This window comes from Phalacrocorax carbo, chromosome 4 (genome assembly GCF_963921805.1).
Source record: "Phalacrocorax carbo chromosome 4, bPhaCar2.1, whole genome shotgun sequence".
In the NCBI taxonomy this organism is placed as follows: Eukaryota; Metazoa; Chordata; class Aves; order Suliformes; family Phalacrocoracidae; genus Phalacrocorax; species Phalacrocorax carbo.
In genome coordinates this window covers 55,263,029-55,287,885 of record NC_087516.1, presented here as the reverse complement: position 1 = coordinate 55,287,885, position 24,857 = coordinate 55,263,029, and the positions used below count along the sequence as shown (strand labels likewise).

General features: G+C 41.0%; 1 protein-coding gene across 2 annotated transcripts; it reads left to right on the top strand.

Moving 5' to 3' along the window:
- Positions 1-11,257: 11,257 nt before the first annotated feature.
- LOC104050052 (alcohol dehydrogenase class-3) lies at positions 11,258-23,132 on the top strand. Of its 2 annotated transcripts, none has more exons than XM_064450001.1 (9): positions 11,258-11,346; positions 15,256-15,357; positions 16,294-16,435; positions 17,046-17,133; positions 17,929-18,148; positions 18,729-18,989; positions 19,747-19,882; positions 20,784-20,922; positions 22,805-23,132. In XM_064450001.1, exons 1-9 carry the CDS (start codon positions 11,335-11,337, stop codon positions 22,827-22,829), a joined length of 1,125 nt encoding a protein of 374 aa, XP_064306071.1. In that variant the 5' UTR covers positions 11,258-11,334; the 3' UTR covers positions 22,830-23,132. The 2 variants fall into 2 exon arrangements, with proteins under 2 accessions (XP_064306071.1, XP_064306070.1); XM_064450000.1 differs by lacking the exon at positions 11,258-11,346 and adding an exon at positions 11,629-11,667.
- Positions 23,133-24,857: the final 1,725 nt, after the last annotated feature.

The window sequence follows — 24,857 nt, the reverse complement described above, 5'->3', positions numbered from 1 at the left end:
GTCATTGGTATCAAAGCATCTTCTTCCCCAGTTTAAGTGAAGCATGAAGGTGCATATTGCAGAAATTAACCAGTTACAGCTAACACAATAAATACACAGAATACAGAAATTACACAAAGCAGCTCACTTAGCTAGGTTAGTTATTACATAGAGAAATCAAACAACAGAAACGTTTCAGTAATTTATCGCTTGCACAGACATGTCAGCCTCAGTTTTCAGTTATTTGAGACTAAATTACTATGATGAACAAATAAAAAAATTCTGGATAACCATGTTCAAGAACAATTAATTCAAACTGGAAGAGATGCAAAGGCATGCTACTAGCAGGGCCAAAGAAAGGAAGCCACAGTGATAAAAGATACTATAAGTGCGTGACTTACCCAGTCTAACAAAGGGGAGGGTAAAAGGATATGGCTACCTTCCAAAAATAAAATAAGGGCATAAACACTAACAAGGGAAAAACTTTTTGTGGTAACCAGCATTGTTTGCACAGGAACAAGTGGGGAAAAGTAGCCTAGAAATTAAAAGTAGACAAATCAGCTAAAACTATCATAAATAATCTTAATGGCAGTAACCCCCCGTATTTTTAATACAGAACACAACAGGTTTGTGACAAGGGCTACATCATACAGTTCCTACAGCAGCACAGGAATAGACTCAGATTTATTGCAATTGCATCTTATATTTGAACAGAACATTTCATAGAAGAAATCGACCCAGCCCCTCAGGCACACCATTTGGTGCACAACACTCATATGGAGCTGTGCTGCTGTTCCAGACACTGCTCCATTCATCCTACCCTGTCTAAAGAGCTATGCAGCATGACACATCTCTGGGGCACATGTGTCACCGTGAAGGTATTTGCTGATTCTTGTGAGTCCAGAATGGAAATACACTAAGCACACACTTATTTCTCCTAATTTCCTTTCCTTCCTTCTGTATTTGCTGTGTGATTACAGTTTTACGAAGCCTAAAGAGAAGCTTAGCAACTATCTAGATAATCAACAGAAGCAGAAGCAACTCTTCCCTCAACAACCACTTAAGTTTTATACCTGTGAATAAGCCCTTTGCATGAACACTTCTAAGGCAAATGGCTTTCTCCAGAAGTGGCGGTTGCTCTAAGTGAGAGCACCCAGGCACCTTGCCATACAAGCAATGCTTCACAAAGAACAGAATTAAAAAGAAAAGCATTAAGAGCAATTACTCACTGACTTACTTAGCTATACTAAGATACCCTCATCAAAATTTGTATTTAAAAATACACTTGTTACATGATCGACGTCTAAGCCATTGATTTGGATTCTGTTCTGCAGCAAACAAGGCAAATTGTAACAGCTGAAACCTTGGTAATGTTTTTACTTGAAGTGGATTTTCTGCTGCAGCCCTTAAGACTGCTTGGTTTGGATACTGCTACGATTGTTACAGACAGTAAGAAGTCAATTATAGTCCTAGTCTGGATCACGTAGTTTAAAGAACAAGATGAGGCAGTGTCAGTTCAATTCCTGATCAGATCAGCATGTATCCTGATCAATTCCTACAATATGTTGGGGAAAAATAAAGTCTTTAAGGAAAGCAACATCATGTGACAGTACAACATAGTCTTATAGCATATACCAAACATGGCAAAAAGGTAAGGGTGCTTTTATCTTCATACACAAGTTCCATGAAATATAAAAACAGTCTCCAATTTCAGTGGGAAATTACATGCATTTGATACTTTCAGCTACAAACCCTCCTACTTTCCATATATAATTCCTCACAAGTGTTAGGACCTGGGCTAATAATATTTTTCCAGAATTCTCAATTTCATATTTTGACCTTTACCTTAGAGATACTCCATTACCTTAATTTTTGTTTTACTTGGAGGTAGCATTCCTTTTCCTCAGCAAAAGGGTCAATGTTTCAAAGATGTGTCAGTAACAACGTTACTAGTAGCTTTATTCCAGCATTAAACTGATAATATTACTCAAAATTTGCACAAACTGAGATGGGAGCCACATTCCCTAACAAACACAGCACAAATTTGCTTTGAACATAATGAAACGTTTGCAATAAAGGCTGGTTATCTCTTGAAAACATCTTTTGTAACAAACCTACTGAGAGATTTTCTGCTTTATAGGGTTTAATAAATGCAGGAAGGGTCTTACTTTGTTTTGATTTTGATAAGAATTACAGGAATGTACTTATTTTTAGTTTGGCTTTCTTCACATCCTTTGGGCTTTACATGCATGCAAAACAAAGAAAGTCTTCTGCTGTACGTCAGACTGTCTGTTTTAGTAAACAGATGCGTTTCAGCAGAAATGCATATAGTAGTATTAACGGCATCTTTTCCCAGCAGTATTTGGCTATTCTCTGTAGTTTCTTTCCTTGCTTTGAGCAAGAATTCATCCCCTTTAGCAACTAAGCACTGAGGCTTATAGTACTTCACCCATATATAGTTGGTGATAAGCAGATGATAACATGCTTTGGCTTTCACATGCAAAATTTATGTTTCCATTATGTTACATCTGTGTTTATTTACTGAACCAGTGCTAAAGCTTTTATGTGGACTTAAGTAAGTTTCCAGGCTATATACAACCCAAATGTTAATACTTAAAGAAACCGTGGAGATTTTTACAAATTCCTAGATTATTAAAAAAACATGCAGTAAAGAAGAGCTGAGTTACAATGGCATAGTCTGAATTTCTCAGGTGAAATCTTACTGAGAAACTCAGTTCAAATGGAGAAAACTGTAACTGGCACCTCACTTGCAGCAAAAATGGCCTTTTCTCTGTTCTGAATGAAATAATGATAATAATTATTATTATTCAACAACACAATCGAACTTACTCATGTTACAACATTATACTAATGCTTGCAATAGCAATTTTCAGAAATTTGGTTGATGTGTTGTAATTTCTTTTGCATTTTTGAGGGGTTTAGAATAAATGTTTTGTTTGGTACAGTACTGCCACAAATTACTACTGACTTAAGTTCAGTTCTGAAACAGGACATACATGGAGTTTAGATACTTACATTCAAGAGCAACATCCAAAAAATCCCTTTATTCCCTAACAGGCTGGAAGAGCGGGCACCTAATCTCAGTATACCCTATTCCAGTTTTGATCTGACAGTTCCCAGGTTTGCACTTTCACCAGAACTGCTCCAGTTCCACAGGTTCTTCCACTGACTCTGACAAAACATCCTCTGCCAACGAGATGTCATTCAGTAGTGCTACACAAGAGCTGCCTGTCCTTGTCCAAGACAAAGAGCACATCACACTAGGCACCCTGAATATAGACTAGAAACACATCCCTTGCCCTAGAGTTGTACTGGGTCTGGCTGTGATGGAGTAAACTTTCTTCATAGCAGCCCATACGTTGCTGTGGTTTACAGTTCTGATCAAAACAGTGTTGGTAAGACACTAAATCTTTTAGCTATTGCTAAACAGTGCTTGAACAGTGTCAAGGCTTCTCTGGTCCTCACCCTGCTCCCTGCAGCAAGCAGGCTGGGGTGGGTAAATGGCTGGAAGGGAGCACTGCCAGGACAGCTGACCTTGATTGACCAGAGGGATATTCTATGCCATATAATGTCATACTCAGCAATAAAAATGGGAGGTAGTCTTCCCAATGTAACTGTTGCTCAGAGACTGGCTGGACATCAGCCTCCTCATGGGGGGTGGTAAGGGATTGCCTTTGCATCGTTGGTTGGGGTTTTTTTTTTCCCCTTAGATTTATTATAAGCACGCACGTTCATCAATTGGGTAAGCTTGCTCTTGCAGTTCAGACATTCAGAACTTGGAATCTGTTACAGTTTTGTGCAAATAACCTTTGAGGATATTATTAGGGCTGTTGCTGGTAAAGAAGCATACGTAAAGGGATCCAAGATGCTATATAATACCCAGTGACTTATGAATACTGGACTGCACATTCCACATAGATCATTACTAAACACGTTGTTTATTCATATATTCTGTCAGCAATGCATAGAGTGATGCAGCACAACTAGCCTTCACTTTAAATTACTTTAAGATCTTACTATAATTAATTCCAAAAGTGATTTTTTTTTCTCCCACTAACCTCAGAAACTAAACTTACAATGCAGAAAACCTGCAAATCTTCTACTAGAAAATAAGAGTAACAAAATGACACATACTTTAAGAATCTAAATCTAATTCTAAATAATCTGTGGTATCCAGGAGAAACAAACACAGAAAAACAACTTGGAAAGATACAAAAGAAAAAGTAGATTCAAAAAGGCATATGTTTTCTACTTAAAATGTTGATTCCTTTGTGACTGTGTTTCAGCAGTTAGTATACTTAGTAGAGTCTTGAAATTTTTGGAAGTGATTATCAGAACAAGGCCATCATAAGGGCATCCCATTTGCCTCCCAGTTTCTCAAAACACTGGATACAAAAAGACACAATAAAGCCTTCAGACTTCACACATCTGAACACAACAACAAAGAAATTTTTCATTTTCAGAGTGTAACTGAATGTGTAACAGCATTTAATGTATTAAACATCCTCTTTCCAGGATATTACTATCAAGCAAAAACTGAACTATGTGATACTTAACATTAAAAAATATAAAAAGCTTTATAATTCAGTTGACTCCTTACAAATTAGCAATTTGTGGAGTAACACTTGACTGCTAACACAGCAATGAAGGTATCCTGACCAAACGCTGCTTTTTACCCAAAACTCACAGCAAAGACAATCAAAAAATACCAGAAGCATAGATCTGCCATTTAACTAGTAATAGGTCTGGTGCTTTTCTTCTGTTCAGCAGGTATCCCTCAAAACCAGTGGATTGTTGGGGCACATTTTATACAGGAATCAGACTATTCAGGTTATTAATATTACTGTATCAGTAATAGTGCTCAGTGGTGTGTGTATATTTAACCTGGACGGATACAGAATACTCAGCAGCAATTAGGCACTTGATAGATGTTATACATTCAGTGAATTTCCTGTTCTCATGAAACATTCATCAATTGTATTTAATAGTTTTTGCAAAATATTTATGTGGCTGATAAGGGAAGAAAAGCATCAGAAAAGAAAGTGTGACCACTGCCTTGAAAACTAAAGTAGGGAATCAGGCAGGTGTCTAACCTTGGATCAAAGTGTTTTTTCTTGTAACCTGATTTACTAATTAAACTCAGTTTGTTCACTGTTAACAGAACTTGGTTTTATGGATTCTGTTGCAGGTTGGAAGAGCATGGAGAGTGTACCAAAGCTGGTGTCTGCTACATGGCAAAGAAATTTTATTTGCATGCCTTGGTGTCATATACTTCACCATTCGATAAAAATCAGTGATGCTTTTCACCGTATGATTGCAGGAAAGAGGTAAGTTATCAAGAAATCAAATCTACCTTATTGTGTTTATGAGGTATATGAATATGAAGCTGAGTGTTTTGTTGTCCTATCTCATGAGTCTATCATCTTGGATACATTTAAAAAGAAAACAAAACAAAACAAAACGTGTCTTCAAATGCTTCAAGAAAACCTCATTCCAGCCACCAATTCATATCTAAAAAGGAAAATTAACATGCAGTCAATGAGGCTATGTATTTCCACAGCTTTAGGCACCCGGTGCTGAGTCTGTATGAGGAAAGCAAACGCACTCCCAAGTCTGTATTCCATTTTCACACTGAAGTATGTGTCTGGGTGTTTAGGCAACAGTAAGAGAGTTTCAAGAGGAGTTAGCCTACAGAACCTAGGGCTCTGTACATCTAGATCCCAGCTGACTGCAGTAACTTCAGGCAAACTTCTATCGTGCTGGAAAAGCTGCATTGCTGAACCATATAACCATTGTAAACTGACAGGATATATTAATAAAATTATCAGCTTATATAATAGAAAACATGTAGGATTGGAGCAGACACAAGAAGCATGGGGTGGGAGAATCTTTTAACAGGTCACAGAGGTCTCTTTACTGAAGGATGTTTGAAAATACTTTGTCTTCACCGATGTTTTTGTCACAGTTTCCTTTAGTGTGACTTTATCTCTGTTGAGGACAATTTAGCAAAGGGTAAGGAAAGAAAACTTCCCCAAATTTCTCTTCAGTGTGAGGATAAGAGTACAAAAATGCTACTGAGCCAACCAACTAAACTATCACTTTCACAGCCTGCCAAAGGAGAGCAATGCTACTAGGCTGATGAACAGCCCACAGCGATAGGATTGGTAGGAAAGATTCCTCTAACAGAACAGGAACATCTGAAGACAGTAAGTGAATAGTATACATATCCAAGTTCCATATACCGATGTTTTCTGTTTGCAGGTCAGGCTTTTTTCTTAACTTTAAAACAAACTTTCACGTGGTTGATTTTCTTTGTTGCAGCAATGGAACTGTCCTTGTTTTCTGAGGATTGATCTAAAATTCTTGAAGACCCTCACATGAACTTAAGCCTTATTTTTGGCTGGTCTCATTATTTAACAAATTGATTTACTAGTTAATATTTAACAAATATGTATTAATAATTAATATTTAAGAAAATACAGCTCACACAAATATGGAATGGTTAGCATTGAAAGGTAATAAGGGACAGTAGCTAGCACTATATTATTTGAAGCATATTATATAAAGGAGTAGATAACTTTCTTATTATTACTTAACATTTATACATGCATACATGCATGTGGTTTCATTTTTGCAAATGCTGTTGTACTTGTAATATATTTCCAGCACCAAGTCCCACAGAATATTGACAGCACAGCTGAGCAAAATCTTCCCCAGAGAACAGGATTGCCACTGAGAGCAGGTCATTCTGCTAAACTAACCCTTTTTCGGTGCTGAATATCAGATCAATCACACTATAATGCCTTTTAAGCAACTTTTGAGCAACTCCTATCCCAGCCTATAGTCCTTTGAACTTCTGGAAACCCCTCAGCACAACCAGCAATTACACAGCACATAATGAACACTAAAATGAGTTATCAAAGGTTAACAAATTCCACCTTGTCTGCCAATTTACAGTAGCTTCTACACACAGAACTCACTTTGCCTTGCTATAAAGTTACCTATACTTCTCTTAACTACTTTTTAAGCATAAAACAATAAGACTGCGTGTAATGAGATAACATCAAAATAACTTGTTAAATGTTTAATTGAGTTCTAGCACTTCCCTACTGAGAAAACACTACAAGAAGCTCCTCCCAATAAACAAGTTTCCCTAATACCACACGTGCATCGGCACAGCCTTAATTTTATACTAGTGGCAAATGCCAAAAAAGTAATCAATTAGCCTAGTAACTCTGTAATAAATATAAACATATAAATAGATTTGTGCAGCACTGGGACACAAAAAGAAAAATTTCCCTTTTTGAAAAAAATCTAAACCTAGATGAAACAAAATTTGATTGCTATAAAATAATTCTGCCTTAAGCTGGTTTTAACTTGCACTTTACCAATTATTTTGAACTGTTGCTACGTGAAAAATGGTGTGAGCACTTCTGAGTAGTGACGAGTTGTGTCATAGCAGTGCCACCTGGTAGTGACCTTTCACTGCTCTCTCTGCATGCTGCCAATCAACTTCTGAACATGCTGGAAGAGCTGGATGTCTGCACAGCTCAAGCACCTGCCTGCAGCAGACATCCATGGCTGAGGTTTGCCCTGTGGGGAGCGGTGTATGTGGGCACATGTGTGTGCAGCTGCCAGCTCCACAGGACGTTCTGCCGTCCTCATTGCTGTGCTCTGCTACCAGCCACGACATGACAAGCGCCAGCGGGAAGTGGTTCAGCTGCCCTTTCCTTGAGCCAGCAAATGCGTTACTGCTAGCTTTCCAATAACTTGGTGATCCTCCTGCCCCTTTGACAACCATCACTAACTGGGCAGGGCTTCAAATTTCAGCAGATAATTAGAGTGCTCCCCAAATTCTGCTTTTCCTAAAATATCACTGGTTTCACAGCTGACCAAATAATTGTGTTTGAAAGACTAGCAAAGACACACATACCAGAAGAAAATGCTGTCAAGTGTTAGCAAGGAGGTGCCAGCATAACCCTTCCCCCTCTTTTATCTTTAAAATTTCCCTTCCAGATTTAGTTTACTATTAACTATTGGAATGAGCACATAAAATATCAGCTTTCTGTGTTTTATCTGATTTTCAGTGAAAGCAAATACCTGAGACTATTTAATCATAAACCTCCCTGAATGACTTATTTCCATATCTAAACTATTACAAACTTTTCAGTATTCCAGCCTTATGTGTCTCTACTGCAAAACTGTCATGTTCAATTTCATATTTATTTTGAATACATCTAATTAACATGGGCCTTTGTTTTGAAAAGTTATTTTACTTTAGTATACTTTAGCATTATACTATGATTAATTAGTGAAGTTATTCCTAACGTTTTTTCTTTGGAACCAACCATTTCTTGAAATACTGGATAAAATTTTAAATTTATATTTGTATTTATAAAACTGAAATATTTTAATTAACTAAGAATTATCCCAAAAAATCATCAACCAGCTTTGAACATCGTAAATTAAAACATTTTTTATTGTTTAAATGTTTCCATTTCTCAAACAGCTGTATTTGCACCTTACAAAAATCAATTGATGCTGATTTGAAGAATGACAAGAATTTCTAATTTTTCTGAATGCTACGCAAGTGTTACCATCCAGTATTTAATAGGAAAATATAAGAAAGCTTAAATCAAAAGGATGGTTTTGAGAGCAATGCCCCACAAAAAGACTGCTACACTCAAGGCACCACAGCTGAAACCTGTGCACAGGTTATCCCAGGTTTAACAGGGTTGTTCTAATGAAATATATATATCAAAACTACTTAAATTACATTTGTTTCATTTGGGAAATTGTATTAACAGGAGAAAAATTACCTCTGTGTCAATCTAGCACCATTTCTGTTCAGGGAAAATTAACCGGACAATGTTTGTGAGAATGCATTTCAGTTTCACTTACTGGTAGGCATGCCAATCCCCTCCAGCCTCCCTATGCCTCGCCAGCCTGTCCACCAGTATGCGAGCTTGCAGCCAGCAGTTACAGCCCCTAACCATCACCTCCTAGTTCTGATGCTGGCATACAGCCAGCTTCTGCTGCTGGCACTCGGAGTGCCCAGGATGAGCACCCTCGCAGATCACGTGTGTCTTCTTTCAGCATGTACCAGCTGCCAAGCTTGCAAGTGACTTCTTGCCCTGCATCTTTTTGTACTTAAAAGTCAAAATAAGGTACAGAAAAGCCCTCACTAAAAACTAAGGCCTCCAGGATGGGCACAATAACACAATTTAAAAGAAAGAAGAAAAAAAAAAAGCTAATGCAGATCCCTAGTGGTTTGGGGGTTTTCCCCCGCTCGACACGTGGAACAGAAGACATCCTCCAAGCAAAAACACGATTGCCAGGCCTCTCTCCCACATGCTCACAGTGCTTCCAAGGCCTCCTCTTCTCAATCCAAACTGATGTTTCTGATAAGCATGTAAAATCTGCCAGAACAACACACCAAGACCAACCCAACATAAAAACCACAGGAGCACTAGGAGTCCTCACCTACAGACCTTTCCTATAGAAATCTGAAAGGTGCACGTCAAAGCATAAACAGTTAGTCAAGAGCACAGCATGGTAACTTCATTTACTTGCATGGTACTGAGAATAGAAAGAAAGTTGCAAAACCACTTACCATCCCCCGGGGCTCCCAATAGTACACAGCAACACTGGAGACAGCATCACAAAACTTAAAGGGAAGGAAAAAATAATAAAACCAGTCACTTTAACCTCTGAAATCGGACAATGAGCATTAAGGAGTTATGATTTCTGCATTTGTGCTTTTGTCTACGAGAATCAGTACCTGCAGTTTCCAGAATATCAGATACTAACAAAAACTGAGCAACTGCAGAGTTTAGATAAACGTAAAATGCTTTGAGTCTTTTTGGAAGCCCTGACAAACTGGGGTGACCAAGAGCACGAAATTCACAGGAGAGGCTGACAGAGCTAAATTTAACTGAGAATGGTTAAATGGACAAGGCCTGCTTCAATTTCAACAACGGGGTTTTAGTGGTAGCCAGTGAACACAAACTGAAGTACCTAGAGGAAAGCCTCAAGAAGGCCATGGGACGGGCAGCCTGATCACACATCTTTTCATTCCTTCTCAACACATTTCACCATATGTGAAACCTACACAGCACTTGCACTGCCCAAATTACCTTCCAGCTAGGTGCTAGCTTTCCTGAGCCTACAGGTTTAATCTGTCATTTTAGTTATGTTATTAAATGTTTTATTTATTAAATGCTAGAGTTCTTTAAGTTATGTTATTAAAGTTTATTTTTTCCCAGGTTGGTGCTGTTGTCTAACTGTGGTATTTGCTGAGTTTTGTTAGCCTGTCACCAGAAAATAAAAACTCCAACTCTTACTGAGAGGGGCTTAGTTACACCCTGCCATTCCTCAAGCACCAGCACCTCTCATGTAAAATCCCAGCATCCTGATCTTACATCCTGAACCTGATCTTACAAAGCCACATCTGCAGATCTCATGGGAAGCCTTTCCTGCCTGCCTGGAGAAAGAAGGTTCTTCAGAAAATGAAACGACAATGTGAGGAAGTTAATGATCCCATCTTGCAGCAATACCTGCTTTGCTTCAAAGCCTGCCAGATGGGATCTCGAGGGGTCTCAGCCAAAACTGCCATTGCACTGCCGAGCCCTTAGCCTCCACTGGGAAGGGGCTGCCTTCACCCAGCTTGAAGCTACCCAGCAAAGCCTCCACCACTACTGTTCAGCCGGCCGAGTACAGGTTCAGGTGCGAAGGACCCACACGGGAGACATGAGGAGAGTTCCCACCTGCGCGCGGGTGAGATGCGGGAGGTACCAAGTGTCTCCAGGCCGGGTGCAAGAGGGGGACCCTCTCGGAGGGAACGCACGGACCGCAGCCCTCACGGAGTAGAACAGAGGGGGTCGGTTACACCCCCTTACTCCGGAAGGGAGCTGGGTAGCCTGGAGCCGGCGGCATCGGGGCTAGACCCACTACCCGGGACAACGGGCCTGCTCTCTCACAGGCAGAATAACGTCAATCCGCCTGCCGGACTGACGGGATTACTTGTGAGACATTGACGCAACCGCCAGAAGCTACAAAAGTAGCTCAGCGGGGAATCCACGGGAAAAAAGCCGGACCCTTACCCGCACCGGGGTTTGCGGGAAGAAGAGTGCTGCGAGGGCTTTGCGACCCCTTGCGGCCGCTCCCGCCCCGCCACCCCAGCGGGCTGATGAGGGGAGACGGGAAGGAGCCGGCCCCCTCACGGTGCTCCCGCCCTCCGCACCGCGACGCCCACCACGGCAGCGCGCATGCGCGCCAGAGGGGGCGGGAGGGGGCGTGTGGGCGGGGCTACCTCCCCCTTCCGTCTCGTGCGCTATGGCTGGCGGGGTGAGGGGGCTCGTGAGCGTGTTCCGCGGGGGCGCGCTGGGTGGAGTGGGCCCCGGGGCGCGCGGGGGGTCTCGCGCGGCGCCTGCACGGGGCGGGGGGCTGGGAGTCCGTCCGGATGTCCGTCCGGATGTCCGTCCGGATGCGGCGCTTGCGGGCCCTCGCTGATCTTTTTGCTCCCGCCCGAAAGCTGCAGTGCGAGCGCGCGGCGCTAGCGAAAATCGGGGCGCAGGGGTCGGCTTGGCGTCCCCTTCCCCCTGTCCTGCGCGTGTAGGGTGCGCGGCGGAAATCGGTGCCGTTATGTGCGCGTGGGAGGCTCCTGCTGTAAGAGTTCGCGGGCTTGGGAGCAGAAATCCCCTCGAATTCCCCACAGCACAAGAGGGACGCCGAGGTGCTGGAGCGTATCCAGAGAAGGGCAGCGATGCTGGTGAAGGGTCTAGAGCACAAGTCTGATGAGGAGCGGCTGAGGGAGCTGGGGTTGTTTAGCCTGGAGAGGAGGAGGCTGAGGGATGACCTTATCGCTCTCTACAACTACCTGAAAGGAGGTTGTAGTGAGGTGGGGGTTGGTCTCTTCTCCCAGGTCACTAGTAATAGGACAAGAGAAAATGGCCTCAAGCTGCGCCAGGGGAGGTTTAGATTGGATATGAGGAAAAATTTCTTCACTGAAAGAGTGGTCAGGCGTTGGAACGGGCTGCCCAGAGAGGTGGTGGAGTCACCGTCCCTGGAGGTGTTCAAAAAGTATGTAGATGTTGCACTCCAGGGCATGGTTTAGGAGGTATGGGGGTGTTGGGTCGACTGGTGGACTTGGTGATCATGGAGGTCTTTTCCAACCTTAACGATTCTATGAAATACATGCATTGTTCGCAGGCCTCAACCCCCATGCATGTTTTTGGATCTAAGGGTTCCACTTGTGTGCTTAGACCGTTTGTTAGTCACAATGATGGAAGAACAAGCAGAAGACGTTGGCCTTGCATGGTTTCCTATGGGCTTTGGACAGGTGTGACTTAATAAGCTCGAAGGAAGGGAAAAAGAGATGGCTTGGCACACAGGGCAGGGAAGGTGTTGGCTCCTCAGTGCACACTCAGTTGCCAGAAGGCAGCAAGGAGCGCACTGTCAGCTGAGATAGATGGTCTGGAGGAAATAAAGCGCGGTTCACCCTGTGTGTTTTCTTCTTGTGATTGTTTAGTGGGAGAAGAAAGAACAGGTGCACATCTGGGGAGATGCCACTTTTCAGTGAGTTTGATCCTTGAGGCTGCTCTCTGATAGCAATGCCAGTCTGTTTTCAGTAGAGCTGAACGCTGCTTGCTCTTGAAAACATTGCCTGGCATGTTTGCTGTATTGCTTGCAAAACATCATGATAGTCCAAACTTACTTAATACTGCTTTAATTTCTGTGCAGCTGTTCAGTGCCCTGGGCTGCGCAGGCTGGGCGCTCTCACTTGTCCAGACACTGGAGGCTGGTCCGGGCCAGCAGCGGTTCCAGAGAGGATAGGGCAGCTTCTCTGGCTGCCAAGAGCTTGATTGCATCTTGAGTAAGATAGCCGATCGTGTGTGTAGCTACAGGCAACTTAACAGTTGTGTTCCTGTGCTAATCTTTTAATAGAGAAAATTAAGAAAGTTGGGGGTTTTTTTGAGTTGTTGGCTTCAGTATCTTCAGCAAAGCAACAGTGTCTTGAATATCGAAAGGTCAGAAGACAGGGCTTTTCCGATATCCGCTCTGAATAGCCATGGGGCCTTTATGGCTGTTAGGAGCTGCCTGAGATTTCAGAAGCCAGCTTCTTTAAAAGTTTCTGAATCAGAAGTTATTATTTTAACATACACTTCCACATATGTGACGTTAGTTTTAGGAAGATCAGAATTCATCCTGTAAGGAGATTTTCTTTTTTCCCCCTCTTTAATCTTGTGCTTAACTAAGCTTGTGGAAATTCAGATTTTAGGAATGCACAGTCTCCTGTGCAAGAACAACTGATTTCGTGAGGGGAGGATGAGGAATGGATTGAAAACCAGTAAATGATTTATTGCATGATGGCTCTTAGTGTGCTTTGTGCCTTGAATTTAGATTTTTCTGGAAGAAATCTTCGGTACATCTACAGATGAGGCCTGAATGCCCATGCTGTGGCTCCACAGTTAGTTACTATGTCAGATTCAGTGCATTTTTGTAATGTTTACCCTGGTAGTAAAAAGCAGGGCAGGGGGAATTCACAGTTCTAGGTTCTGTCTAATCTTGGCCCTGTGGCTGTAGGAATGGCTACCTGTTTTCTGTTATAAAGCTTCAGGCCTTTTAGGGTTGGGAGTATTTATTTTAGCAAGTTTAAGCCAAGGTAAACACCTGCAGTTCTGCTACTACAGGTACAGGGAGGGTGTTACTTGGTTCTGGCAAAGTCCAGTACTGTTTATTGTACAATGAGAATACCACAGAAAGTCATAAACTACACATTATTTTCTTGTATACAAGCAGGTGATGCGTCAGACCTGGCGAGTTCAACAAGTGGTCTCAGTGCTGTTATTTCTTCCAGGCAGTGAAATTTCAAAAAGGCTGGATGACTTTATGTCGGGTTTTGGGAACTTGCATTAATCCTCTTTCAGGGATTCCATGGGAACACCACAGCTAGTTTGAGTGCATAAAATGTCATTTTCTTACATTGGTTTATAGCATAAGCTATGAAATGCTTCATATTTCCAACTGTCATAGCAATGGCTTAGACCGTGTTTGCTTGGATGAAAATAGGTTCAAGTCTTATGGTATAATTTAATTATTCTAAAATACACGGATGCTATTCTGGAGTAGATTGCAAAGGGATCTGTTCCAGAGCAGTCTAGTCTGCGACGGCATTCCTTGTCAGGTTTTATGTAGATAAGGTCTTGAATTTGATTTCACAACTCACCTGTGTCCCCCACAGGAGGGTATTGCGTATCACATTTGCTGAAAGATGTTGTGTCTGTCAAGAAGCAAAATTCAGATTATTTGATACGCTGTCCATTTTATCATGAAGGACAGACCAGGAGTCATGCTTTGTAAAACTGACGTCTAAGGGTACTCCAGATGCTTACCCTTGCAGCACCTAAAGCTGTTCTAGATTGTACAGCTGTAATGCCTATGGATTTCCTCAGTCAGCTGCGCATATGTACCTGTTGGTAGGATTGGGTTTACAGATCCACAAATCCTGCTCTTTCATCCAGGCTCTGCAGCGTGTGGCTTGAAAAACTTCCTGGGACTGTATAGGTGTGGTTGCAGAGCAGGATTTGTCATGGTGCTGAGAGCAGTGAATGAAGACTTGCTAACAGTAACCCACACAGGCTCTGCAGAGCTGTTAGCGCACAATAACAAGATAGCAGAATCTTCCTGGTCCCTATGTCACCGGAGGGCTTTGCGTGTCAGCTGCATGCACATACAGCTCCTTGCCAAAACCGTACTCGGAAGCCATCCTGATAAGGAACAAGAAATTCACTTTTGATGTGGGTCTCAGACCATTATGTGACCTTGAGTTTGCTTTCTGAATTTTTTTTAACTTCGAACACCCTGTGCTCGAGGAACACATCTCAAATGAATGCCAGTCTCTTATTTTAAACCACCGTTTTCATTATGCAATCTTTCCATTCCTATTGCTCATATCACTGCAGTATTTGAATATCTCCTGAGCACTCCTGGCTTTATTACATCTTTTGCTCAATAAGAGAATGATATCCAAATTTCAGATCTTGGTTTACTCATTATTATTTAGCTTCCTGAAAGCAAATGTAGGGCAATTAAACCTTTGTGTTGAAATTATTAATTTCAGATCTGCGATTCTTTCCAGAAGCCAGTAGTGTTTCTCTCATTTTCTCACTTGGCTGAACAAGAATTATTTTAAATGAACCATACAACAGATGTCCTCTTTTTTTGTTTTGTTTTGTTTTTGTTGTTGTCTTTTAGGCTATTAAATGCAAGGCTGCTGTTGCCTGGGAGGCAGGTAAACCTCTCTGTCTTGAGGAGGTGGAGGTTGCTCCACCAAAAGCTCATGAAGTTCGTATCAAGGTAATTAAATCAATCTTTAGCTGTATGCATTGTATTTCGGGAGACTGAGTATTAAAGTTGAACAGTTTGTTTACCAACAGAAGAAATGTTGAATAGATAGCATTAGTTCATTAGTATCTCAGCTGGCTTTACAAAGAAGAAAATTATGGTGTTTAGATCTTCTGTTTATGAAAAACACTTGACTTATACAGGTCTCACTTCACAGTCTGGTCTAAAGATCACGGCTAGCCTTAGGGATCAATTCCAGTTGTTACAGACTAAGGTCCCACAAATCATCTGAGCTAGGAACACCTTTGATCTTGCTTGAAGCGCAGCAGCTTGTGACCTGTTGGAGCTGTGTAACATGCTGGATTTTACTTCAGTCAGGCTGTAAGTCACGGGCTGCTGAGCTGTGATCGGTCTCTTGGATTCCTTACACCCAAGTTTCTGATTTGATCAGGACTTTCCGGTAGTCCGTATCTGGCAAAAAGTATATGTTAAGGTGAAATTAATCTCTGTGGAAAGGGTCTCTGTATGGTGCTTAAGACTTACGCAGTACTGAGAGTTCTGTGTGGTCTATCTGGTCATTTTACCTTTGAGAGACTAGCTTACTTCAACTCTGAGTTGCCAACCTACTTTAAGACAACTTGGAGTACCGATTTCTAGCTTTAGGAAACCAGATGTCATCATCTACCCATTTCAGCATCAGAATTTAGTTGATGGAAATGAAAAAAGATGTACTGTCATGACTTTACTTTTTCAAAGTAGGAAAAAGTGCCTTGCCTTGGCACTCCTGTGCCTTGCCAGAAGTGAAGGTAAGTTGGCTGTATCACAAACACTGCCAGGATTGGCAAATTTGTCCCATCAATTGTTCTGAATTTCTGACCAAAGGAAAGTATTTAGATCTTTGCTACTATGCTGTTCTTCAAGGTGCCTCAGATTTGTATTTCTTCACAGATAGTTGCCACTGCTGTCTGTCACACAGATGCCTATACTCTGAGTGGTGCTGATCCTGAAGGATGTTTCCCTGTGATCTTGGGTCACGAAGGAGCAGGGATCGTAGAGAGCATTGGGGAAGGAGTAACAAAAGTAAAGCCGGGTAAGAAAATATCTTACAAGTTTTCTGCCTTCCTTAAAAGTGTTACTGTACTACAAGGTCAGCTGTCAGCTGGGCCAATGAAATGCTATATGGCAGGAGTTAATATAATGTCTTATTCTGGGGTGTATGCCTGTGTAGATATCTCTTTGTCTGGGAGATACAACACTAATCTATTCAATGAGCTCGTGGTTTAATGCTTCAGAGAGCCCAGCATACCAATTTCTTACTTGCGATTGGATCAATATAGTTAGAAGAGGGTTTGTTTTGGTTTTTTTTTTCAAATGCTAGTTGTTACCTTTTGGCTGAATTAAAGGGCTTAAAAATGTTTAATCATGTTGTTCACTGTTGATTTGGGGTTGGTTTGTTTTATGGTAACATTCCTATTCTGGAATGATGAACTTCTGATCGGCGGTCTGCTCAGACATGAGAAAAGTCTAGCACTCTGTATAAACAGTGCTACTCTGTACGTAAACAGTTTTTAATACATAAAGAAGGTTTTGAATGACCACAAGCTCACATGAAAGCAATGAAAATGGAGTAACTTCAGCTTTTTCCTAATGCCTTGCTTGACTTGAATAGAAGCCACAGAATATTTTTTACTTTTTCTTAGGGGACACTGTTATCCCTTTATATATCCCCCAGTGTGGAGAGTGCAAGTTCTGTAAGAATCCTAAAACAAATCTGTGCCAGAAGATAAGGTGTGTATGCTTTATATTTTGACACACAGTACAGTATTTGTTCAATGTGTACCTCTTCTAGTTATCAAAAGTAATTGACAGGAGTTACCTTTGAAGAATAAATTTCTTGATGCATCATTTAATGAGTTGGAAAGTCTGTGTTTTAGGGAGTCAGTTTTGCACTACTTCCCATTCTTCCTTAAAATTTATTCTTAAGTAAATCTGTTTCTCTGTTTTCATGTATGTGAAGGTATAAACTGCTAGTTTGCACGCACAGCTTTGAAAACATAAATGCTCTGACTCCATATTTAATCCATACTTAAGGGAAGCACTTCAGGGAATTTAGGTCTTGGGAGTCAACACCAGAGCTGTCAAGTAGTACAGAATTATACAGAAAGCTCTTTTTTCCTTAACACCTGTTTCCTAGCTAAGTTTCCAGCTGCCATTCTGAAAGAAAGTGTCTCAAACCCAAACAAAAACCCCAGTGACATAATTGACAGGTGCTATTCAAGGGAAGCATACTGAAGGAGGTGCAGACAGGCGTGTGGTACTGTGGCAAAGCAGTTAGCATTGGTAGCTAACAAGGTCAACATGTTGATAAACTCAACTTCTTTCAGTGCTTCTGTGGAGGAATTAACAGCATGAAGTTTTAGGAGTTCAGCATCTAATTTCTGTGAACTCCTGGGTTTATTGGAATGATTAAAAATAATGGTGCAAGTATGCAACTGCATCTCTGTGCTACTTAATGGATACTGTCTGGTGAGAGTATTTACTGCTTAAGACTGACGGCACTTTCCTTCCCATCTTTGCCTTAAGAATTACTCAAGGGAAAGGACTCATGCCTGATGGTACCAGCAGATTCACCTGCAAAGGAAAGCAGATTTACCACTTCATGGGGACTAGCACCTTCTCCGAGTATACTGTGGTGGCTGATATCTCAGTAGCCAAGATAGATGCTGCAGCACCTCTCGATAAAGTGTGCCTGCTGGGTTGTGGAATCTCTACTGGCTACGGGGCTGCTATTAACACTGCTAAGGTAAAAGCTGTGGCCGCCTCTGGCTTTTCTCTGTAACTATATCTGAGCCAAAGTATGCGGATATCTTAGGGACTAGATTAGGACTGTCAATGTGATGTACCACATATCTGTTTCTCCTTCCTCTTCGACTGATGACGTTTAGCTAAGAATTTCTAACTTCTCCATAAAGGCCAGATAAGGTTAGAAGAACCTGCTGCCCTTTAGAGGAAATCCAGGCAGAAGATTCTGCATCCCTTTTGATACCAGCTATATATAAATTACTTTTCCAATCCATCTTAATCTTGCAGCAAGTCATTCTCATAGTTTGAAACTCCGGGTTAGACAGAGCTGGTAGGTGAGTGTGCATGAGTCTAGGGCAGGTTATGGGAGTCGAGTCTTCGGACATAAAAAAAATACTAGTACCTAAAGAGCTTTTGGATGAAATTTCTAGATAGTTTCCCTTATCCAAGTGATAAAGTCTCATAGCCATATAGATTTGCTTCCATGTGTCCTTCATATCTGACTTCTTAACCTGTGTTTCCCACTCATGTGGAAGAATGAATTATCTCTGTGTTGCTCATGGCTCTTTTGTTATTCCTAGGTGGAACCTGGCTCTACGTGTGCTGTCTTTGGTTTAGGAGGAGTTGGGCTGGCAGTTATTATGGGCTGTAAAACAGCAGGAGCATCCCGGATCATTGGCATTGACCTTAACAAGGATAAGTATGCCAAAGCCAAAGAGTTTGGAGCTACTGAGTGCATTAGCCCTCAAGACTTCAAGAAGCCCATACAGGAGGTGCTGGTCGAGATGACAGATGGTGGCGTGGACTACTCATTTGAGTGCATTGGCAATGTTGGAGTCATGGTGAGTGTTTGCGTAACAGTGGCATGCAGAGGGAGGGGATAGCTACCTGCCACTTAGTTGTTTAGCTAAACAGTAAAATGAGCTGCTTCCTTGTTGCAGAAGACATGCCATACTAATTTATTTATTTTTTAAATAGTATTAGTAACTGCTATGACTAAAAAGGCCAATTTACATCCAGTTCCTAATTATGTAATGGACATGCTACTTCCTAGGTTGAAAATGGCACTTAAAATTTACAAACTTTTTTCCTTAATGGGAGTTCTTTGAAATCCTTTATTGTCATATGTTGACAGTTGAAAACTTAACAAAACCCACATAAAATATATTGTCCAATGAACAGTAAAATCTCCAGGATCACTCAGTATTTCCCTAATTCCTCAGATAATGAATTTAACCTTGGGAAATGCAGAAGTATTACTGAAGGTAAGGCTAGGTTTTCAGGAATTATAACAGCATTCCTAACTGTCAGTAACATGGTCTACGTTGTCTCTGACTACAGTTTATCCCAACTCCCAGCAGGAGTTCAGAGTGACTTCTCTGGAAGCTAGATGGGATATAAAAAGAGCAAAGTGAATCTTTAACAGTATAAGGAGTCTGAACCAATAGAAAATTTAATATACTTTTCAGTGTATTTATTGTTCCTGAAATACTAATGCAGTGATTCATTAACTGAGGGAAAGGAGTTGCAACCTGTGCCAGTCTAGGCAGCATAAACATTAGCAATTACCCCTCTGCTTTGTCCCATCCATCTGTGAAGAGGTCTGCCTTGGAAGCCTGCCACAAAGGCTGGGGAGTCAGCGTGATAGTCGGAGTAGCTGCTGCTGGTCAGGAGATCTCCACACGGCCATTCCAGCTAGTAACTGGGCGGACATGGAAAGGGACCGCGTTTGGAGGTAACTTCCCTCTGGTATGAGGGTAAAAATAATTTACTATGGGTTAAAGCTGTGAAGAACACACCACCTTGCTTGTGCAAGAAATATACTGGTGACAGGCTATTCATAAATGCTGTGTTGACTTTTAAGATCTGATATTCCTACAGACAGGCTACAAATAAACACATTGGTATGATACCTCACATAGTTTGAAGAGAAAATATAACTAGATGCTATTCAGTACTAAAGGAGTGGTATAGAGGGATTGCTTATTCACTAAGTGAAGGTGTGGTTTGGTTTGGTCCAGTGGAAGGATGTAGTCTTTGGGGAGATAGGAACTCACATAAATATGTTTGTGTTGCTTAATCACTAAGAAAATTGTGGGGCTAACATGGGAACGTGCTATAAAGAGCTTTAAAGTAAAAATCAACGAGTGCTTGATACACCTTTTGTGCTGTCAGACTAAAAAAATACTGACACTTTTACAGCTACCCATAACTTGCAGATTCAGTAATCGCTGAGGTTCATGGAAGTATCCGAACTTGATGTTATTACACTGCCCTTTTTCCCAGTAAGACAAAACTCGGTTGCGTTATGAAGATACATATAGGAGCTGATAAGAGATGCCTCATGCATGCCTTCCTAGATGAGGGCTGCTGTTACCCTGAATCCTGAAATACCTAGTGAAAGGTTAGTGCACTTTCGTGTTTGGATAGTGCGTGCTCTTGCCAGGCCTAGCTGTCCTCTTGCATTCCTTACTTGCTGGCTGCCTAGAGCAGGAGGGACAAACATATCACTGATCTCAGTTCCTTTTTTTATTTATCACACAAGTGCCTATGTAAGAGTTGTATTTTTTTCATTCTCTCTGTATTCTGAGGTGGGTGGAAAGGGGAAAAACAAATGCATGCTTTCTGTCTTTCAGGCTGGAAGAGCGTAGACAATGTACCAAAACTGGTGACTGACTACATGTCCAAAAAGATCAAGATTGATGAATTTGTGACTCACACCCTGCCTTTTGACAAAATTAATGAGGCTTTTGAGCTTATGCATACAGGAAAGAGGTAATGTTGATAATACTGAAAGGTGTAGAAGACATTTCTCAATAAGACATCGTCAAAATACAGATTTCCTGCCTGCTGTCATGTCAGGGAGGATAGAGGCTGACTATACCACATGCATTCATTCTGAGGTGAAAAAATGCACTTTCTCTGAGCTTCTAGACATGTGCCAAAATGAAGCAGAGAGTAAAAGCCAAGCAACAATTTAGAGGGGAAATATACAAGTATGTAAAGCAGATAAAGTGGACAAGCTGGTCTTAGGCTTCCAACATTGCTTAAAACATTCCTCCTCAGAAAAAGTCTGAAGAAACTGAAGGGGAGTTCACATTAATACATTTTTACAAGTCATTAAGCTATTAGTGTATTTTAATTAAATAGTAGATTGCAGTATATTTTCAAACTATTTAGGATAGATTACCAGCACAATCAATCACTGGGAATGATCTTTGAACATGCTACATTTTAAAATGTTTTATTTTCCTCTAGTTTGACTGGGGTAGAACATTCGTATGATGGGTTTGTAGTTCTTAACATACAGCAGTTTCTGCCTTTATTAAGACGAATGGCAATTTGGACTGTCCATATTGCAAACTTAGGCCACAGCTGTATTAAACTTCCTCACGAGGCCCAACTCCACTGCGTATTGAAGTGACCCTACTTGCTGGTAAAAAAACCTGCTGGATGTCTAATGAGACTTGCTGCCCTTATAGCAGCATACTTCGCAAGTAGTGATCAACCTGCAAATGCACTGCCAAGTAGGGTATTCTTATCAGAGGATATATTGGGTGATCTTTGTAAAGCCCTGTACAGATATGGGCATTGATGTGCTTGAGGGAAAATGGGGACTGGCCTGGGGATACTGTGGCAGAACTTGTATCTGCAGGTTAAAATCTAATGCAGAAAAGGGGATAGGATTAGACAGTTTTAGCCTGAGATGTGTTAAAGCTTGTCCAGCTGTGTCTTTTCAAGAGCAGGCCCCTTTCAAATGAGAGCTTTAATGAGATGTTCTGTGATTTGTTGGAAATTCAGAAACTTTTAATGAGATAGCTACCAGTGCCTCCAAGAGTATAAACCAGCTTATTTAGCAGACTAGGTCACATACTTCTTAAGAATGTGTTTTGAATGAAAGGAACAATCAGCTGGTAGACAAGAAGAACAACTGGAGAGATGTTCTAGCAAAAAATATTTTCCTGTATATTTGCACTAATGCAGGCAACTCTGTTTATCCATATTTAGGTTGATCTGCAGATGGATAAATAGTTACCAGAAATATTTCAAGAAGCCAGTGTGATCTTTGTAATTTATCTCAACCCATATTGAAGTATATCACTTTCTCAAAAGTAATAACTTTATCTCATATGTATTCCTATTTTGAATTAGTCAGTTAACAGTAACTGCATTTGTACTTTTTACAACTGGATACAACTGGATCTATGCAGACTTCACCCAGCAGTTTATCCCCTTTCCCAGTTACAAACTTCTGTACCGTTTCAATGCTTTGTTCCTACACGAGCATGTCCTTTGAAAGTAATAATGAAAGCTACTTAAAATTCTCCAAGCAGCCAAAAGAGAGGAAATACTTGTAAATGTTAATGTTCCTGATCAATATTCTTGGCTAGCTCCTGAAAACTGACACTCATGTAGTTTGAAAACGCTTCCATTTTGAGTATATCTTATTGGGGAAGAGACTTAAAAAAACCAAAGATAACAAGCATTACTAACCCATTTTAACCAGGATTTTTAATAAATATTATAGGCATAAGCACAACTTCATTCTTACCAGAGAGAGAAGTTTAAGTATGTCTCAGCAGTAAAAGGGAAGGGAGAGAAGGGGAGAAAATGGACTTATTAGTAACTTTTTTTTCTTATTCTTTTCCATTTTAAGCATTCGAACAGTCCTAAAGTTTTAGAGCCAAATGTGGATCTTCCAGTTGGCCAGCAACGTGGTAACTGTCCTTTTATAATAGAATTTCTGATGGAGAGTAGAATCAAGCAAATGAAAACTCACTGGGACTAGGAAGACAATGTATTTTACGTGAGCATTCTGAGTATTAAATAACAAATCTGACCATTGAATAGCATTGTATAACTAGCACTGGTTGTCAAACTTCTATTTCTTCTGTACTTGTTCTTCAAATTCAATAGTGCCTAACTCAATTGATCTACTTAATAAAAGCTTATTTCTAAATAGTATTGGAATTATTGACCCTTAAGACTGTGACTGCTGTGTCTGACTTCTTTCCTCTAGTGATTTTACAGTACGTATGTGTATACGCTACAGAGGAAGAGCATTCTTCAGAGTCAATAGCAAATGATGTGGGATTTATTGAACAAGGCAGTTTGCGAAGCACTACTGGGTTGAGAAGCAGCACTGATGTGCTGTAACTGTATGGGGAGAGAGGCAAGAACTCCCAACAGCTGTTGAGCTTCTGAGGCTATTCTAGGACCAGCTCTACCTGCAAGCCAACCGTAGAGCAGAGCATGGTTGGATATGTGACCTAAGTGTCCAGGTGTGTCCACGTTCACTTGGGAAGGCTGTATTCTGCCTTATTTCCTATTTGGCTTGTTACAGTAGCAGTAGGCAGGGCTGTTTTAAAGATGATAGCATAGACTACTCCAGTCACTTGCCCTAGTGGTGTCCTCCAAGACTTCAGTAGCAGAGTTTTGCCAGTTCCTTAAACTTACTGGCAACTGAAGTAGCCTTTGCAGCTTCAACAATATGGGATTGTTACCTCTACTTAGTCAGAAATAGGATCATACCATTGAAGCAGGGAACATTACTGTTGTTTCCCTGCACCCCTGAAGAACAGATTTGTTCTGATAGCAAAGTGTTGTGGGATATTTTGGTTTGTTTGTTGGCAGGAGAGGGAGTTAATTTTGGAGTTGCAGGGTTTTTTCTTAACTATATAGTTCAAGTAATATGACTGGATAAAATGTCTTTGAATTGAAACCTGGAAGCAGTGTCACAGGTCCAGAAAAACACAGAGGAACAGCAGAAACCAGACTGCAAAGCAGAGGCAGAAAGGCTACCCAGTTAAAGGCGAGTTTGTACATAAAAAGTCAGTGCTTTTCAGTGAACCAAAGACACTGATGAAGAAAGGATTTGTGTTTCAAGGGAACCTGGTCAAAACAAGTGTTACAGAAAACTCTGAATGCAAACAGTAATCTTATTAGACAAAATTCCCTCTCACCACTAACAGCTACCTTACCCCAAGACACTGCTGTACAACTGGGACATTTGTCAGTGGTAAGATATCCCTAGAGCATTCTGAAAATAGCTGAGGTAGCTGCTTTTCTAACTTCATTTCAGACAGAGTAAACAACAAAGTTGACTCCCATGCGTGTTGTAAGAATTCAATTTTGAGCATCCAAAAGAAATAAAAAGTGAATTTGTACCAGGATCGTAACCCCTCCAACCCAGCAGTGAAATGATTCCCAGTACCTTGCAGATCCAAAAATGCTGGCTGGATTAACAGCTTTAAAATATTTATACTGTAACAGGTGGTTCCTCTAGGCTGCACAGACTAGATCAAGACCATACACTCATGTTATCTGCTTTACATTATTACTTTAGAGAACCTGCATCTTACAGGGTTTATGGAAAGCTAGTCTTGTAATACCAGAGTAAGTCAACAGGGACATTTAGTGATACCAGAGCACTCCGGTCAAAGACAGCTCCTTCCCAGCCTGAAGAATTGATGTCCCAGCCCTTATGAAGCAGAGTTTTCAGACTCCTTTGTCCTGCAAAGCAGTTGATTGAGTGGAGCTGTTTGAAGTAGGCTCTTTGAAGTTGCTCAGCTAACAAAGGGACTCTTAAACACAAGAGCTTGTTCCCCATTCTTGGTGATAAAGGTACTGTATTGAACTGTACCATCTTGGCTACTGTAAGGACTTCAGTGGACAGAAAGGTTCCACCAAATGACTGTAGTGAAACCTGT